Source organism: Hyperoodon ampullatus, assembly GCF_949752795.1.
Source record: "Hyperoodon ampullatus genome assembly, chromosome: 20".
NCBI classification, from domain to species: Eukaryota; Metazoa; Chordata; class Mammalia; order Artiodactyla; family Ziphiidae; genus Hyperoodon; species Hyperoodon ampullatus.
Window position 1 is genome coordinate 30,474,477 of NC_136933.1, and position 19,914 is coordinate 30,494,390.

The window sequence follows — 19,914 nt, forward strand, 5'->3', positions numbered from 1 at the left end:
CTCAGAAGAAGAAGAGGAAAAAAAGGGACTGAGAAAATATTTGGAGAGATTATAGTTGAAAACTTCCCTAATATGGGAAAGGAAATAGTCAGTCAAGTCCAGGAAGCACAGAGAGTCCCATACAGGATAACTGCAAGGAGAAACACTCCAAGACACATATTAATCAAACTATCAAAAATTAAATACAAAGAAAATATATTAAAAGCGGCAAGAGAAAAGCAACAAATAACATACAAGGGAATCCCCATCAGGTTAACAGCTGATCTTTCAGCAGAAACTCTACAAGCCAGAAGGGAGTGGCAAGACATATTTAAAGCGATGAAGGAGAAAAACCTGCAACCAAGATTATACTCTACCCAGCAAGGATCTCATTCAGATTCGATGGAGGACTTAAAACCTTTACAGACAAGCAAAAGTTAAGAGAAGTCATCACCACCAAACCAGCTTTACAACAAATGCTAAAGGAACTTCTCTAGGCAGGAAACAAAGGAGAAGGAAAAGACCTACAATAACAAATGCAAAACAATTAAGAAAATGGTAATAGGAACACACATACCGATAACTACCTTAAATGTAAATGGTTTAAATGCTCCAACCAAAAGACACAGACTGGCTGAAGGGATATAAAAACAAGACCTGTATATATGCTGTCTACAAGAGACCCACTTCAGACCTAGGGACACATACAGACTGAAAGTAAGGGGATGGAAAAAGATATTCCATGCAAATTGAAATGAAAAGAAAGATGGAGTAGCGATTCTCATATCAGACAAAATAGACTTTAAAATAAAGACTATTACAAGAGACAAAGTAGGACACTACATAATGATCAAGGGATCAATCCAAGAAGAAGATATAACAAATGTAACTATTTATGTACCAAACACAGGAGTACCTCAATACATAAGGCAAATGCTAACAGCCATAAAAGGGGTAATCGACAGTAACACAATCACAGTTGGGGACTTTAACACCCCACTTTGACCAATGGACAGATCATCCAAAATGAAAATAAATAAGGAAATACAAGCTTAAAATGATACATTAAACAAGATGGACTTAATTGATATTTATAGAACATTCCATCCAAAAACAACAGAATACACTTTCTTCTCAAGTGCTCATGGAACATTCTCCAGGATAGATCATATCTTGAGTCACAAATCAAGCCTTGGTAAATTTAAGAAAATTGAAAACGTATCAAGTATCTTTTCCAACCACAACGCTATGAGACTAGATATCAATTACAGGCAAAAATCTGTGAAAAATACAAACATATGGAGGCTAATCAATACACTACTAAATAACAAGAGATCACTGAAGAAATCAAAGAGGAAGTCAAAAGTTACCTAGAAACAAATGACAATAAAAACACAATGACCAAAAACCTATGGGATGCAGCAAAAGCAGTTCTAAGAGGGAAGTTTATAGCAATACAATCCTACCTCAAGAAACAAGATACATCTCAAATAAACAACCTAACCTTACACCTAAAGCAATTAGAGAAGGAAGAACAAAAACCCCACAAAATTAGCAGAAGGAAAGAAATCATAAAGATCAGATCGGAAATAAATGAAAAATAAATGAAGGAAACAATAGCTAAGATCAATAAAACTAAAAGCTGGTTCTTTGAGAAGATAGACAAAATTGATAAAACATTAGCCAGACTCATCAAGAAAAACAGAAGACTCAAATCAACAGAATTAGAAATGAAAAAGGAGAAGTAACAACTGACACTACAGAAAAACAAAGAACCATGAGGGATTACTACAAGAAACTCTATGCCAATAAAATGGACAACCTGGAAGAAATGGACAAATTCTTAGAAAAGCACAACCTCCCGAGACTGAACCAGGAAGAAACAGAAAATATGAACAGACCAATCACAAGTACTGAAATTGAAACTCTGATTAAAAATCTTATAACAAACAAAAGTCCAGGACCAGATGGAGTCACAGGTGAATTCCATCAAACATTTAGAGAAGAGCTAACACCTATGCTTCTAAGCTCTTCCATAATATAGCAGAGGGAGGAACACTCCAAAGTCATTCTACAAGGCCACAATCACCCTGATACCAAAACCAAAGATGTCACAAAAAAAGAAAACTACAGGCCAATATCACTGATGAACATAGATGCAAAAATCCTCAACAAAATACTAGCAAACAGAATCCAACAGCACATTAAAAGGGACATACACCATGATCAAGTGGGGTTTATCTCAGGAATGTAAGGATTCTTCAATATATGCAAATCAATCAATGTGATAAACCATATTAACAAATCGAAGGAGAAAAACCATATGATCATCTCAATAGATGCAGAGAAAGCTTTCGACAAAATTCAACACCCATTTATGATAAAAACTCTCCAGAGGGCTTCCCTGGTGGCGCAGTAGTTGAGAGTCCACCTGCTGATGCAGGGGACACGGGTTCGTGCCCTGGTCTGGGAAGATCCTACATGCCACGGAGCGGCTAGGGCCGTGAGCCATGGCCGCTGAGCCTGCGTGTCCGGAGCCTGTGCTCCGCAACGGGAGAGGCCCGTGTACCGCAAAAAAAGAAAAAAAAAAACTCTCCAGAAAGTAGGCATAGAGGAAACTTACCTCAACATAATAAAGGCCATATATGACAAACTGACAGCCAACATCGTTCTCAATGGTGAAAACCTGAAACCATTTCCTCTAAGATCAAGAATAAAGCAAGGTTGCCCACTCTCACCACTCTTATTCAACATAGTTTTGGAAGTTTTAGCCACAGCAATCAGAGAAGAAAAAGAAATAAAAGGAATCCAAATCGGAAAAGAAGTAAAACTGTCACTGTTTGCAGATGACATGATACTATACATAGAGTATCTCAAAGATGGTACCAGAAAACTACTAGAGCTAATCAATCCATTTGGTAAAGTAGCAGGATATAAAATTAATGCACAGAAATCTTCTGCATTCCTATACACTAATGATGAAAAATCTGAAAGAGAAATTAAGGAAACACTCCCATTTACCACTGCAACAAAAAGAAAAAAACACCTAGGAATAAACCTACCTAAGGAGACAAAAGACCTGTATGCAGAAAACTAGAAGACACTGATGAAAGAAATCAAAGATGATACAAACAGATGGAGAGATATACCGTGTTTTGGATTGGAAGAATCAACATTGTGAAAATGACTCCACTACCCAAAGCAATCTACAGATTCAGTGCAATCCCTATCAAACTACCAATAGCATTTTTCACAGAACTAGAACAAAAAATTTCACAATTTGTATGGAGACACAAAAGACCCCGAATAGCCAAAGCAATCCTAGAAAGAAAAACAGAGCTGGAGGAATCAGGCTCCCGGACTTCAGACTATACTACAAAGCTATAGTAATGAAGACAGTATGGTGCTGGCACAAATACAGAAATATAGGTCAATGGAAACCACACACATATGGTCAACTTATTTTTGATAAAGGAGGCAAGAATATACAATGGAGATAAGACAGCCTCTTCAATAAGTGGTATGGGAAAACTGGACAGCCACATGTCAAAGAATGAAATTAGAACACTCCCTAACACCATACACAAAAATAAACTCAAAAGAGTTTAAAGACCTAAATGTAAGGCCAGAAAATATAAAACTCTTAGAGGAAAATATAGGCAGAACACTCTACGACATATATCACAGCAAGATCCTTTCTGACCCACTTCCTAGAGAAACGGAAATAAAAACAAAAATAAACAGATGGGACCTAATGAAACTTAAAAGCTTTTGCACAGCAAAGGAAACCATAAATAAGATGAAAAGAGAACCCTCAGAATGGGAGAAAATATTTGCAAACGAAGCAACGGACAAAGGATTAATCTCCAAAATATACGGGCAGCTTATGCAGCTCAATATCAAAAAAACGTACAACCCAATTCAAAAATGGGCGGAAGACCTAAATAGACATTTCTCCAAAGATATACAGATTGCCAACAAACACATGAAAGGATGCTCAACATCACTAATCACTAGAGAAATGCAAATCAAAACTACAATGAGGTATCAGCATACCAGTCAGAATGGCCATCATCACAAAATTTAGAAACAGTAAATGCTGGAGAGGGTGTGGAGAAAAGGGAACCCTCTTGCACTGTTGGTGGGAATGTAAATTGATACAGCCACTATGGAGAACAGTATGGAGGTTCCTCAAAAAACTAAAAATAGAGCTACCATATGACCCAGCAATCCCACTACTGGGCAAATACCCCGAGAAAACCATAATTCAAAAAGAAGCATGTACGACAATGTTCATTGCAGCTCTATTTACAACAGCCAGGACGTGGAAGCAACCTAAGTGTCCATCGACAGATGAATGGATAAAGAAGATGTGGCACATATTATATACAACAGAATACTACTCCGCCATAAAAAGAAATGAAATTGAGTTATTTGTAGTGAGGTGGATGGACCTAGAGACTATCATACAGAGTGAAGTAAGTCAGAAAGAAAAACAAATACCGTATGCTAACACATATATATGGAATCTAAAAAAAGAAGGTTCTGAAGAACCTAGGGGCAGGACAGGAATAAAGATGCAGACATAGAGAATGAACCTGAGGCACGGGAAAGGGGAAGGGGAAGGTGGGGTGAAGTGAGAGGGTGGCATGGACGTATATACACTACCAAACGTAAAATAGATAGCTAGTGGGAAGCAGCCGCATAGCACAGGGAGATCAGCTTGGTGCTTTGTGACCGCCTGGAGGGGTGGGATAGGGAGGGTGGGAGGGAGGGAGACGCAAGAGGGAAGAGATTTGGGAACATATGTATATGTATAACTGATTCACTTTGTTATAAAGCAGAAACTAACACAGCATTGTAAAGCAATTATACTCCAATAAAGATGTAAAGAAAAAAACAAAACAATAAAGGCGTATACTAGTCAATAGAAAATGTTAACACGGTCCCAGTGGGAAATTTCTTCTGAGCTCCTAAAATCTGAATAATGAATTATTTAAGAACGATGTAGAATGCAGAATTTTAAGACTGTGGAAAGACACCCAGGAAAAATCCTTTCCACGTATACTTTTGGGATTTGGATATGTGCCAGTTCACAAGTTCTATACACGCAATACTCAGCTGACAAGAGAATACACACACACACACACATTCATCTGCTAAAATATCAAGTTCACTTTGTTAATCAAGTAAACAAAAATCTAACGATCTTCAAAAGATGATGTGGAATCTTTTCCTTCATAATCATTGTAGAGATAATTAAAATCAGGATTTTAAATACGTATCAGTTTTAATACCATATAACCTCTCCCATTGGGGGTCATCTCTCTATCTTTTGAATGGCCTGATCCTCGTGTATGGATTAACTTGACTACATCTTCCCTGCATGTCTAAGCTCCTGAAGGAAAAGGGACGGAGCTTTACATCATTAACTCCCCTTGTGCTTATGTGTTGGCCATAGGTGATCAGTGCATAAATGAATAAATATACAAATAAACAGATCAAGCAAATAACCTGTGGGTTCTAATATCCTCCTTGTAGCCACATAGGTTGAGTAACCTACGTCAAGCTGTTAGGATTTCTTACCTCCAGTGAGTGGACTGGCAGTTTCTGGAGAAGAGGGTGTGGAGAAACACTCTTCTGAATATATTTGTATTTTACTTGAATTATCCAGAAGTACAAATAATTAATCTTCCATTTTAAATACTTAAGGAAGACAGGTACACGTATGCCTACCTACTTGGTACAACAGTACATCATACTTTCTCTTAAATGCAGAAATATTCAGAATACGCAAAATATTCTACATTGAATAAGAATATCTAAGTGCCTATAATTTGCTGGGCTTTGTTTTCGTAAAACATGTATGAAATATTTTTAATTAATTCAATTGAAAATGGTATATCTGCTGATGACTTCAGTGAGATGTACCAATTACATCAAAATAAGATTATCACTTTCTCAAAAGGCTGCAAAACAAATCTGAAATTATAAAAGCAATTCCCTGCCTGGGGTTACAAATGAAGAAATATACAAAATACCTTCTACAGACAATTACTATAGCATTTTTGCCTATAATTCTCCACCAATTAAAGTGATAATCCAGATAAACCCCCTACTGAAGCATGTTAATCACTTCTCTAAGCAGACACTACTATTCATGTCACCTTGTCCTTCAAAGCCAAGACCAAGCCTCATCATCCTTCCCAACTCAGAGACACAGGCAGTGACCACCAACAAACCCACCAAAGCCAGCACAGACCCCTCCTGCCATTTCTGTCCCAAGGATTAGTGCACTAAGACAGAGCAACACAGCGTCGTGAAGGCTGTAAGTTAGCACATTTCATCACAGACTGTATGACATGAAGTATGTGTGCTAGTGCTTCTCTATCAAGACACCCCGGCCAGAAGTAGTGAGCTCACAGAAACATCCCACTTTAGAGACAACTCCTATAAACCCTCCCGCCCAACACTAGATGCTTTGTTAACTGGCAAAATGGATGAAAGAAATGAGTGGTGACTGGTGATAGCACTGGCTTGTTAATCAGAGTAATGGATGCCAGGAATGTTTCTCAGTTAAATTCATGGATTGGCTAAAATATCACAGGGCCCTCCTAACCACATATGTGTAGGGCATGTGCCATAGCTGGTACCTAGGGGTCATATCCAAGACTTGGTCCCTAAATGGTCCTATAAGAAACTGCAGGGCTGAGGGTTATCTAGTGGCGTGATGCTGCCCAGTTTCCAGAAATGAGCCCCGAGAATCCCGTCTGCCTCTACTAAACCTTTCAGATCAGGTACAGTTAACTTAAAGGACAAGATCTGGGACTTCAGCTTATAGGTCTGATTTGTGGACAGTTCCCCATCTGCATGCCAATAATGTTTTATAATATCTGCGTGTCTGGAGACCTGCTTTCAATAAGAGCTGGTAGACAGAGCTTGCAGAAGAGGGCAAACTAGCCTTCATCAACCTCTACTGGCGACTACTATTCATCAAAGAGAACCTAATAATTGGACGTGGCCAAACTTGTTTAGATAAGGCACGTGTCTGTGCTGACATGCAATTCCATCATCCACAGCAAAGCCTCTCTCAGACCAAGGGACCAGAGTGAGGGCGTGGGCGTGGAAAGGATTTCCTTTTGCTCCTGCCGGTGGCCACGCGGCACCCGTGGGACCACTCCAGCCACCTTTGTTACTGAGAAACGAGCAACGGCCAAGCTGTGCGCTAATTCAGGATGATGAATCGGCTTTATCTAGTTGACAGTGAAAACCGACCTCAGGTGGGCCTCTGAAGAGCTGTGGTCAGCAATGCCACAGGGGGTGGAAAGCCATTTCCACGTAAGTGACATCTAGCAGCTTTACATACTTCCTGTCCTGCGGTGCCATAAGTTAAAACAAGAAGATCTCCATTGTCGTGCTAATTTGATGTGGATGTATCTCCCACAAGCAAGCTCCAGTTCCAGCAACAGACCTTTTACAGACCTTGAGGCAAGAACAAAGAGGATTTACTCAAAACCCACACGACTGCACAGTGGAGGAGCTTCACCTGCTCCAGGAGGACCTGCTACAGGGCACAGGCAGGGGACACTCTAATAAAAGCCTGTAGATCTTTCCTAGGCAACATGTGCTCGATGAAAACCGTCTGCTTCGGAAGTGGTAGCCTATCGGTGTGAAACGGCATTTTCAAAGGTGAAATACGTAAAATCTTATTACACGTCAGCCTTAATAAACATTTGCTATCAATTCTGATGAGATCACTCAATCTGAACCCCAGTTAAGTTATTCCTCCCCCAAAGTAGAATTCTACTCTCATTAGACTTGTATTACAAAAAAGTTGTACTCAACTTTCAGTTTAGCCGATAAAAAATTTGTAAAAATGTCTTTTTCTCATTGTATAACTACCTATGTACCTTGATTTTGCCTCCTGGCCCACAAAATCTAAAATACTATCTGATTCATTACAGAAAAATTTCATTGACTCCTGAAACATATTTTAAAATGAGGTAGATCTATTGCTCTGTTGATACTGATATGGAAACGTATTTTTCAAAACCCAGATTTTAAGGCAACAGGATAATGTAATTCTACATGTGATAAAATCCCCCTAAAACATCATCTTGCACTTGTGTGCTTGTACACACACACACACACACACACACACACACGTCTGGAAGGAAACACAACTGCTGGCAGACTGCCTCTAGCAGACACTCCCAGGGTTACGTCCAAAACAAAAATCACAACTGGTTACTCCTTGCTTAAAACCCGCCAGTGGCTCCTCATCACACTTGAAAACAAAACAAAGCCACCCCAGGCTTGTCGGGGCCTCTGACTGCACTTCCTCCCGGTCTCCCTCAGCCCAGAGAGCTGTCGCTATGGTGGCTTCTGTGCGGCGCTTGTGGGCATTTTCTACCTCAGGACATTTGCACTTGCTGTTTCCTCAGGCTGAAACATGATCCCCAGCCACAAGGTACCTCTTCTCCCATGCCCAGGCCTGTGACCCAACGTCACCTCCTCCAAGAGGCCTTCCCTAACCTAACCAGCACACTTGTCTCACGCGGCGTGCTACCTGGCATGATGCTGACGTACACTTGCTGTCCCCTCCTCCTCACTAGAATGCAACCCCTGGTGGGGCGGGGGCGCTGCCTCCTTCTCTGCCGTCTACCTGGGAACTAGAAGGGACCCTGGGACACAACAGGTGCACAAAACCCTGTTAAATGAACTAACGAAAAGGGGTAGATGAGGAGAGGAGGACAGGATGATTTTACCCTTTTTAGCAGCTTCTCTTACAATGAGCATGTATTTGTGTACTTTTATGAAACTAGAGAATGAAAAGCTTAGAAAGAAAACAATTATTGGTTAATATGATTTCAAAGGTTATTGTTTTTCTAAAAATCAGAAGTTTCTCCCTCCATTCTTCTTCTGTTCACGTTTATCACTGTCTTTGTAACCTCTTCTCACAACCTTTGCTGCACACGATCTACCTTAGACACTGACAAGGGCGATGAGTAAAAGTGAACGGAAACAGAAATTGAAAAAAGACTTTTATTGCAACATAAAAGATTTGGTGAGGTACAGCTTGGAGTACAGAGTGGGCTTCACCGCTTCGCAACTTCGGCATCTACGAATGTCTAAGGTAGCCCGCAGGCCATGTGCTTTTACCTGGGGGTGTCCCAGAGAGAGGTGGGATGCCAGGTGGGCTGACTGTGGACCACCTAAGACATCGGTGGGTCTTGATTTTACCACCATAAAACAAAGGCTAGGTTTAGGCTAGACAATAGGTAAGTCTTTTCCTGTCCTAAATTCAATGATTTTCTCTCTCTTGGGATGACGTAAAACAAGGCGATACTACATGTCCTTACGTTAGGGCACACAGAATATCTGATTCCGTCTCTGAGATTCAGTTACGCCAGGGCCCTGCCTGCAGCCCGTGATCCCTCACCACACGTGCCCCAGACCCCTCAGGGCCCTGGACGTGGCGGTGAGCCCCAGAGCAGGACCATCACACTGTGCACGACGCTGGGGCTGTCGGGTGCTCACACCACCTGGAAGCAGATTTTTTTTTTTTTTTTTACTTGACTTATGCTTGCACGTCATTAAGCATTATTCAAAAGCTGAAAGAATACACAAGATGAAAACTGAGAAGAACCAGAATGTAAGCTTCAAGAACAGGATAGTCTTAGCTACCAAAATAATTCCATACACCCACTATTTTATATTAATTTTAGGCTTGACATGATTTTAAAATAAATATTTTGAAAACACATACTAACCCTAATGGAACGTAAAATATAGTTTTATGTCACATTTTATATATTTTATAAATATATAATAAAGTTTTATATATATCAGAAAGCTCAGACATAAAAAGAAGTTTAATGATATACAAATTAAATTCTTTTTCTGAGATGATTTTAGGGAGTTCATACGCAAGGAAAAGATATGCAATACATCTGTGATTATATTTCAATCCATAAAACTTCTCCAACTTGAAAAGGGTGGTTAAAATGATTCAAGGAATAGAGAAATAATGAAGAATAAACTTGGCCTCATCGAAATTTTAACCCAATCTTTAGGTGAAGATGGTTTAAGTTCAAGATTTCTTCACTTTTGATTGCTGAAACCTGTCTGTGCTTATAATCAGAAAGTGCAAAATTGTTGCTACTTTTGCTATAATGACATAGTTCATTACTATGGTTACTATTAAATTACAGATAGGAATATATCTATTTAAATGACATGCTTAAAGCAAAGAGAAATCTAATAAGGCCTGTTACAATGAACTAGTTACTTAAACAAAATACTTAAAAAATTTCTTCATAGCTAAATTGCCCAGTTTCTTCAAAAATAAATATTGATAACTTATTTCCACATTTATTTATCTTTTCTTAACAGAATGAATGGCTTACACTCCTCAATTTCCCTTCTAAAATAAACAGTCTCACCATTACAAACTGATAGTTTTAAAAGACCTCCACTCGCGTGCCTCTTTGCACAGCGATGCTGCAGTGACAGGCTGCACTGAAAGGGAAAAGCACTCACTCTAGTCCATTACTCACACAAGACATCCAGACATCACTTTTTCTTTGCACTTATAAGACTTAGAGAAATGTACTCCTGATAACAGGTCTGACCAAGGAACCTAGAAGCTCCAAGGGGCAGTTAGCCATCTATTCCTCAAGAAGTTAAGGAATTTATCGCTGTAAATATCAAACATACATTCTTTAAAGTTTAAAAAAAGGGAAAAAAGGAAATTTTGATTATGAAAAAGTTGTGATAAACGTGGAAGATGGACGCACTACTACATATTCTTATAGTGGAGAGACTGGTAAAAGGAGATTCACATACTTTCACTACATCCTCGGGGGAACTCTTCCCTTGCCTCTGTAGACTTTTCCACATCACAGTCGCCTACAAAGTTTAGCTTATCATCACTTTGTGCTTCACCTTCAGGGGAATTCACCATCTTAGAAGGAGTATCTTCTTTCTGTGTGCTTTTTATGTCAACCCATCCTTTCACTTCTTTATTGCTTCCTTTCAAAGGAGTAAAATCACCTCGACTTCCCTTCTGAGGAGTGAGTCCGTCGAGGGTATGGGGAGAGTCACTCCCGCCCGGGCAGGCGTCTCCCGGTCTCTGAGCCTCGGCCCGGGGACAGTCCCCTGGGGTCCCTTCGGCAGCAGGCGTCTCCTTAGAAGTCACGCTGCTCAAGCCCGGATCAGCTCTGCAGTTTGCAGGCTTCTGGAGACGGAAGCCAGCCTTCACTGCTGAGTCGGTACCACCGGCTGACCTGGGGCTTCTGCCGAGGCAGGAGAAGTCAGCCCTTCCCAGGAGGCTGGTCCTCTCTCTCCTGGAAAGGCTCCTCACACAGTGGAGCGGGGCATGGCCGGCGGGCGGCTGCACCCCGGCAAGGAGGCTCTCCGAGTTCCTCTCCTTGAGATTATCGGGAGAAAAGTAGTCATCGTACGAGGACTCCCCGCGGCCCAGAGCCTCCACGGCAGAGCTGCTCGCGCACTTCGGGCTGTTCTCCGGCTGCAGCCGGAGCACGGGGGGCCACCTGAGGGACCGCCTCTTGCTCAGTCTCTCCTCCGGGGGTGGACTGGAGATCGCCGACACCCTTCTTCGCGTGGCTGAGGGGCTCTGGGGACATGAAGGGCTCCCGGGGGGCTCCTTTGTTACAGATGGCGTAGGAGACAGGCCCCTCTTCTCATCAAACACCCCCTCAGCCAGCTCCCGCGCTGGCTTCGCGTCGGGGGTGATGACTTGGCCCGCAGCACCCCTCTGCCGGTGGCTGTCTCCCCTGGAAAGACTGCCGGGGGATTGGTGACGGGTTAACTGACCAAGGGAGCCGGGGGATGCTGGCGGACGGACACTGATCGTTTTCAGCACAGCCGAGGAAGCACACGCAGCGCTTTTACTTTCCTCAAGGAATCCTCCCAATTTCCTCTGCTGAGTCCCACATCCAGAGCTCCCACAAAGATCTTCAAAAGACAAGCGGAGAACACCAGCAAAGGAGTCCTCTGGAAAACATTAATAAGGAGTCGACTTGTTAACGGTTTACAGTATTAGAAGACTAACTCTCAGTCCGCCCATAACGTGATAAAGCGGCCCTTCCTAAGCACAGTCCCTGCCTCAGAAGGCCATCACCCACGCCCGCTTCTCACGACAGGTGAGAACACCCTCCCGGCCAGCGTTTCTAACCAGGGGACCCGGGCTTCCCCGTGGGCGTGGACCAAGATGGGGTCGGAGAGGGAGTGGCGCTCTGGATGTTCACACGCCCGGGTGCCTTGCTCCACGAAGAGAGCGTCCACACCCCGTCACTGAGCCTCGAGGAGGCCAGCAGTCCTAGAAGGAAGGACCACTGCGTTCAGGCTCCAGTCGACCACGATGAACTCGGCTGCCCAGACCCCTGCTGCCTGCCGGAGGCCTCACTCTGTATTCATATTCCAGGAGCCGCCTGGCACGTCTCGGGGCTCTGGCTCTCCACGCATCTTCCCACACGTTTCTTGAGGGTAACGCGGAGCTCTGCCCGGCTCCCGAAAGCTGCGTGTGCACTCCCCCTGCTCCACGCTCTAACCTGGATAAACACTACCCTTCCTTCGAAACCCACCTCGGACGTCAGGACCTCTGCAAATCCTCCCAGACTTCACCAGCTCTGGTCGCGCACGTCCTCCTCTGCTACACAGAATTCCACCCAAACCTTTAAGAGCATGTGTGTCACCGCCCTGTGCTTATACTCCCATCTGCCCCCCTCCCTAGCCTAGAAGCCCCCAGCACAGACACTGCTTTCTGGAATCTGGAGCCGCTGGCCCAGCACTGGCTCCTCTGATAGGGGCTCGGCGCTTGCTGAACAGATGGAGGCCCCCCAGTTTATAGAAACTCCACACCAGAGGCAACAGAGGTGTCTTAACTTACTGACTGACACCACTAAGGCTCTACTTTTAAAGAGGGAGGAGAGGGGCAGCCCCCAGGGAGCAGAGAGAAGCCCAGCGGGCGGGTGGTGCCACGTGTCTCTAAGTCAGCAGCTGGAAACATAGGACATGTTTAATTTTAGCAGCTGAATAAGCTTAGCTCACTTTTCAAAAGGCTGGCAAGCAGCATGACACGGCATAAGAGTAAATTCTGAAGTCAGACTGACTACTTCGAAGCCCGGGTCAGCCGCTCACAAACGGTGTGACCTCTTACGAGCTGTCTGACTTCTCTCTGGCCGGGCTTTCTCACCAGCAGGAGGGGGACAACAACGGGGCCTGTGTCACGGGGCTAACGGGAGAATCAGACGCGATACAGACACGCGAGCAGCACCCACAGCACAGCCAACAATGAAACTGAGCTCTGTTGTCACTTGTTTACAACTTATAGGCAACATGTGCATTTATTTTATGAAATAAAAAGATGGCGATTATTTAAGATACGTGGGCAAATAATTTCAATACACACCAAAGAGACTAAAGAATAAACCATGCACAAAACGAAGCTTTTGTAAAAATAATTTTACCTGAGCACAAAGTATCATGTGAAAGGTTCAAGGATGCTTCACACAGAGAGTGAACAGTGCTATCGTCAGACTCTTCAACCATCTGGGAAGCTGAAAACATAACCAAAACTCCTCATTAAATAACAGCTCTGATCTCTGGTAGGAGATGAAGCCAATACTAGGTCCACTCATTCCACTCTTGTGTCACTGACACACACACACACACACACAGGACTTATTCCTAATACGTGCTATTCTAGACTTCTTACTCAAATCTATTACAGATGATGAGAATCATTAAAATATAATTTATACAAATCATACCACAAAAAAAGCACAGAATCCTAGGATAATAAAAGTTGGAAGGGCTCTTGGAAAGTCGGCCGGCCTAGCCCTAAGCAGAAGCTCGATACGGGTAAAGAGAACCCTTCCATCAGTCTCACTGCCCGACGATCAAGGCTTTTCCATGATGATCACAGACAGCTGCCTCTGTGACCAGAGCAGAGCTTCTCAACCAGGGGCGGCCTGGTGCCTGCAGACGCTGCTGGACATCATGGGTGGAGCTGGGGTGGACGGTGAGCCACGCCGCTGGCATCTAGTGGGCACGGGCCAGGGATGCTGCGGATCACTCTGCCAGGCACAGGATGGCCCCAGCAACAAAGAACTATGCAGCCCCAAGTATCCGGAGGGCAGGGGCTTCATAGAAAAACATCCAGGAGATCAGCGATTCAACACCTGAGGCCACAGGCGTCACCTTCAAAGGCTGTGCATGCAACAGAGCAGAGACAAGAGAGATCTTGGTCTCACGGTCAGAGATTTTTTTTTTTTTTTTTTTTTTTTTTTTTAGTTTTGGCTCGTTGGGTCTTCATTGCTGCGTGCAGGCTTTCTCTAGTTGCAGCGAGCAGGGGCTACTCTTCATTGCAGTGCGCGGGCTACTCTTCATTGCAGTGGCTTCTCATTGTGGAGCACGGGCTCTAGGCAAACGGGCTTCAGCAGTTATGGCACACGGGCTCAGTAGTTGTGGCTTGCGGGCTCTAGGGCACAGGCTCAGTAGCTGTGGTGCACGGGCTTAGTTGCTCCGTGGCATGTGGGATCTTCCTGGACCAGGGCTCAAACCCGTGTCCCCCGCATTGGCAGGCGGATTCTTAACCACTGCGCCACCAGGGAAGTCCCCAGAGATTTTTTTTGTGTGTGTGGTACGCGGCTCTCACTGCTGTGGCCTCTCCCATTGCGGAGCACAGGCCCCGGATGTACAGGCTCAGCGGCCATGGCTCACGGGCCCAGCTGCTCCGCGGCATGTGGGATCTTCCCGGACTGGGGCACGAACCCGTATCCCCTGCATCAGCAGGCGGACTCTCAACCACTGCGCCACCAGGGAAGCCCTACAGATTTTTTTTTTTTTTTTTGCCGTACGCAGGCCTCTCACTGTGGTGGCCTCTCCGGTTGCGGAGCACAGGCTCCGAGACGCGCAAGCTCAGCGGCCATGGCTCATGGGCCCAGCCGCTCTGCGGCATGTGGGATCTTCCCGGACCGGGGCACGAACCCATGTCCCCTGCATCGGCAGGCAGACTCTCAACCACTGCACCACCAGGGAAGCCCCAGAGATGTTTTTTGAGGAGACTTAAAAAGGATACACTTCTGAGAAAACTTGGGCGAACGATTAGAAAATGAGAATAAACCGAGATAAGTAAGGTAAGCACACAGGTAACATTTTCGACTGCTGAATTTAAACTTAACTGCGGGAGGCAGTTATGTAGCAGAATTAACACTGCAAAGTAGTGGAATAAAGTTCAAGGCAAATTAGTTCGCACACATATATAATGATTTGTCGAAACAATCTGGACAGTCCCCTGGCACACTGCTAGTTACCTAGCTCAATGGCCATTCCCACCTGCCTCTTGCAACAGACCCTGGTTTTATGAGTGCAGACACACACCCTAGTTAAGACTACACTTCAGTCTTGCTTGCAGTGCCCTGTAGGTGACTTGTATTTTGTTTCCTACTTTCCAGGCTAAAACTACTGCAGTCCCCTTAGCTATGCCATCCTGAATGCCACTGCCCATTTTAAATTAAACTGGCAGATTAAATTAGATGTACAAACACAAAGAACTGTATTGTATTTCTTGGCTCATCCAGAGTGGTGTTTTCCCTTTGTAGCTCCTGGTCCACACATGGCCGCACTTAGCTTGCAAGCAGGAAGCACCACAGGACTGCGTCCTGGCCAGCAGAGAGCGGCAGCGCAGGAGCTGTTGAGGCTGCTCGCAGGGAGCTGGCTCCGGGGAAGCCAGGCAGGAGGCCGGGAGCCTGCTCTCCAAGACACCACAGAACAGCCTCCCCGAACCCTGCCTGCCTCTTTCTTTGGCAGGACGGAGAAACACAACTCTATCTAAGTGCAGCCATTGGTTTTTGCATTTATCCGTTATCGGCGGCCACAACTAACCTTAACTGATACACAAGCCCACTGCATAAATATACAGATACAAATTCAGGACAGATGAAACAACTAACCTTAAAAATAAACCATACAAGTAATAGCAGAAAATACAACAATTTTGAAACCATGTGGTGGAGGAGTTCTAAGCATCACAGGAATCCTAGAGGCCAGAAGGAAAAGACAAACAGAACAGATTTGTCTACCTTAAACGTAATATTGCTGTTTCTCAAAAGTCACTGGATTATGACAAACAACAGAGTTCGTGTATCTTACTCAATCTAGTTTCCCAAGGGTGTGAAACTGCAGTTCTTATAAACAGCTGGCAAAGGGTAAAATGGCACAAACTTTTTGAAGGGCAATCTGACAATATCTACCAAAATTTTTAAATTCTGCCTTTATGAATTATTATTGCGATACATGAAATACAGAGGAACGTAAAGATTCATATAGAAGCACGTCCACTGGCGTGTGGGTTATAACAGTAAACAGTTGGGGGGAAAGCCTTATGTCCAGAGAGGAAAACGGTTACATAAAAAACAAGAACCACCATACCGTGTAGTTTAAAAAGAATAAAAACTGCAGCGCTGTTTCTAATAAAGAAAAATGGGGGGAATTCCCTGGTGGTCCAGTGGCTAGGACTCCTGGGGCCCGCGGTTCAATCCCCTCCCTCATCGGGGAACTAAGATCCCGCAAGCTGCATGGCGAGGCCAAAAATTTTAAAAATATATAGAAAGAAAAAATGGAAAAATATCCACCAACAGACAGATGATTCAGTATCAAAACTCTAGACTACTATGCAACATCTTTAAAAAATAAAAAAAATAAAAAGATGTAGGTCCACACCAATACACTTTTCGGTAAAAAAAGAAAGCCGAAAATAAGAGGTATGCCATGATCCAATTTAGGTAAAGAAAAGTTATACCACCACAGAGAAAAATACAGAAGGCTTATCTTTTTCATGTATACACAGACATGTGACCCACTGAAAAAGATCTGGAAAAACACGTCAACATAAAACACGGGTTACCCAGGAGCAGAGAATGAGGTGGGAATCAAGATGGACGTTCACTACTACTACTGGTCAACGCTTTATGAAAATGTGCCTGTGTATTACTTAAAAACTTTCAAGGTAGAAGAAATAAAGGAAAACATAAACTGAAGCATTAGATACTTAATCTAAAGCAAACTCTTTCAAAAGAGGGGCCCAATTAATTAAAAAAAAAAAGAAAAATCCCAAATATATGAAACAAAGGAACAACAGGATTTTAAACCTGGAGAATACTACATACCCAATATACTCTTTAAAAATCTTAATAAAGCATAAGATTTTCTGGAAGAAAATATCAACAAAGTCTATGCTGATAGAGGTAAAACAAATGATTATAATCTAAATTACCTAAAATATCTACGTAAAGAAAAAAAAAAAACCCTTTCCACAATTTATTCACCTACTTCATAATTTCTATCGTATGAAGTGTCACTTACAGGTGGGGGAAAGATTCTCCCGTTTCTCCTTCATCTCCTGCAGTCTCTTCTCCATTGCACTGTGGTGGCCACTGCACATTTTAACTGTGGGACTGTACACCAAGGAGCCATTTGATTCAAACAAGAGAACAGGAACATCATTATCTGAAAAGAAACAAAAATCCAGTTTTAATCTCAAAAACATGCCTTCCTCCTTCAACAATATGATTCTTCTTAAGGACACCCCTGTCCCCTACTCCATGGGTTCCTCTTCCCTTTTGACAGACACACACACAGACCCGCACGTGAACTCGGCGGCAGGAAGGGGTCAGGGGATCCCTGAGCCACGAAGCAGTGGGGTGAACAGTGGTGTGCTTCCTGGAATCCACACCTTGCAGGTCATGAAAGAACTTTAGGACCCTGACCACCTGTCCCCCGCCTCCCTTAAAGAGCAGACCACAAATCATTCAATAGCCTCTCCTTTGCAACCCTTAGCCCTGCACAACTTTTACTGCACTTCTGGCAATATGCAGACATATGTTAGTTGAATCTTTAATACCTTATAGTTGTAGTTTTTAAAAGACAATTCAGACATAAATTTGGTCTAAAAAGAGTACTTTTAAAAATCTATCATTACCATTTTGCTGAATTCTTTTCAAATACACTATGGCTGGTGCAGGAAAGATGGCCAAACGGCAGAAGTATGAAGGCTGACAGCATACAGGGGCAGGGCTGAGGTGAGGCTGCAGGACAGGCAGATCAGATAGGACGTGGTCGGCTGTAGGACACGTGCAGTACAGGATTCTACCCTAAGTATCTTTTCCTTAGGACGACACTGAGGACCGTTAAAGCCCGGGTGGGGCGTCCACGTGAGCTCGGATGTACACCCTTCTGACTGAAGCAGGGAGGTGGAGGCTAAGGACACAGCGGCTGGAAGGCCAGCCAAGGAGCTGCCAGACACCCACACGGGGTGCTGCGGGCTTGGGCGAAGAGGGCAGAGGAGGAGTTGGGAGACCACTTCAGAGCAGGTCTGGGGTCCAGGCAGGTGACAGGCATCAGGGCGGACAGATGCCAAGGAGAACTCCATGTCTGTCTGGGGCAGCAGACCAGACGGTCATGCGGGATTTGTCAGGGAGGCACCAGCACAGCACCGAGAGGCTCGATTCATCAGGCAGTGGGATGACCGAGCGCAAGAACAAAGGATCCAGCCAACGTTCTGGAAAGGCACCGGGCAGCACCGTGCAGGCTGAAGGTTCTGCTCAGGTCTGCTGCTTCAGAAGCACAGACACAAGCACTAGGGACTGACCTACATTTCTCAGCTTACCCAGAGTGGTTTTCTGCCGTTGCAGCTCTTTAGCCATTTTCTCAAACTTCTTTTGCAGTCTTTTATCATTTTCTGGTGTTTTAGGAATAAAATCTTTGGGCTGCATACACTTGCGCTGTACAAAAAGGACATAAAAACAATACTGTATTGCGACTGTGTGAGACAGGAGAAGAACCCTTCCACATACAGTCCTGGGGTCTTGTGTAACATCCATAATACAACCTACTTAAAGAGACATGTCTTCACTATATGTGAATTTGTAATGTTTATTCTTCCTGTAACTGTAAGGATACGGACAGAATTTTCAGACTGAATAAAAAGCTACACACTAAGTAGCTATGTTTTCTGAGGCATTTTCAGGACCCCAGCATTCTTAGTTTCCATGAAGACTGTTTTTTTGTTTTGTTTTGTTTTTTGCGGTGCTGGCCTCTCACTGTTGTGGCCTCTCCCGTTGCGGAGCACAGGCTCTGGACGCGCAGGCCCAGCGGCCATGGTTCACGGGCCCAGCCGCTCCGCGGCACGTGGGATCCTCCCGGACCGGGGCACGAACCCGTGTCCCCTGCATCGGCAGGCGGACTCTCAACCACTGTGCCACCAGGGAAGCCCTCCATGAAGATTCTTAAACAAAATTAGTCTCATTTTCCTTATTTTTTGCTACTTTTACGTCTATCTCCCCCCTCCCTAAAAAGTCCTGACACGGTAATAAAACACAGAAGTAATTATTTTATAACCACCAAAGAAGAGAACCATTATTTAATCTTGTCTTACTGTCTTTTACATCACAGCAACTCCATTCAGCCAGTAAAAAAACAAAACCTGTGACCACACGTCCAAAGTGTAGGGAAGGAGGAAACCTCGGACACGTGATGTCCGGGTCACCGTCTCACCCTACCATCCTCACATCTCCTAGCACTTTGTACACCGCCGGCTCCTAGGTTCCCTGCGGAAGAGCCCATTTGGGCAGGCTGTCACCGTAAATACAGAAGCTGAGCTTGACACCGACCTCACCTACGGTTACTCCTACGCCTGAGGGTCTCTGAAGGACGCTAGGGAAGCGTGTCTTCTGTCCAGGTCTCTTTAGGCGTCCAGCCCAAGTGTGTTCACACGCGTTCCAGTCTAAAGGAAGAACTTCTTAGCCATTCAAGGCTGCTGCTACACTGTGCTCTTGTTCAGCACCCTGCTCTGCTAGTAATGCATTCATTCATCATTTAACAAAAATGTTATTGTGTGTCAGTCACTGG

General features: G+C 44.1%; 1 protein-coding gene and 1 long non-coding RNA gene across 2 annotated transcripts in view; both read right to left on the reverse strand.

Moving 5' to 3' along the window:
- The window catches only part of LOC307068567, a 31,053-nt gene extending 19,824 nt beyond the window's left edge, over positions 1 to 11,229 (reverse strand). Inside the window, exon 1 of the long non-coding RNA XR_013811459.1 lies at positions 10,828 to 11,229. This is a non-coding gene — a long non-coding RNA (uncharacterized lncRNA). The remainder of the gene's footprint in view (positions 1 to 10,827) is intronic.
- The window catches only part of MCPH1 (microcephalin 1), a gene marked incomplete at its 5' end in the record, with an annotated part of 223,245 nt that overhangs the window by 177,548 nt on the left and 25,783 nt on the right, over positions 1 to 19,914 (reverse strand). Inside the window, 4 exons of the mRNA XM_079726550.1 lie at positions 11,257 to 11,997; positions 13,473 to 13,562; positions 17,371 to 17,514; positions 18,674 to 18,788. Coding sequence (XP_079582676.1) covers positions 11,257 to 11,997; positions 13,473 to 13,562; positions 17,371 to 17,514; positions 18,674 to 18,788 — 1,090 coding nt within the window. The remainder of the gene's footprint in view (positions 1 to 11,256; positions 11,998 to 13,472; positions 13,563 to 17,370; positions 17,515 to 18,673; positions 18,789 to 19,914) is intronic.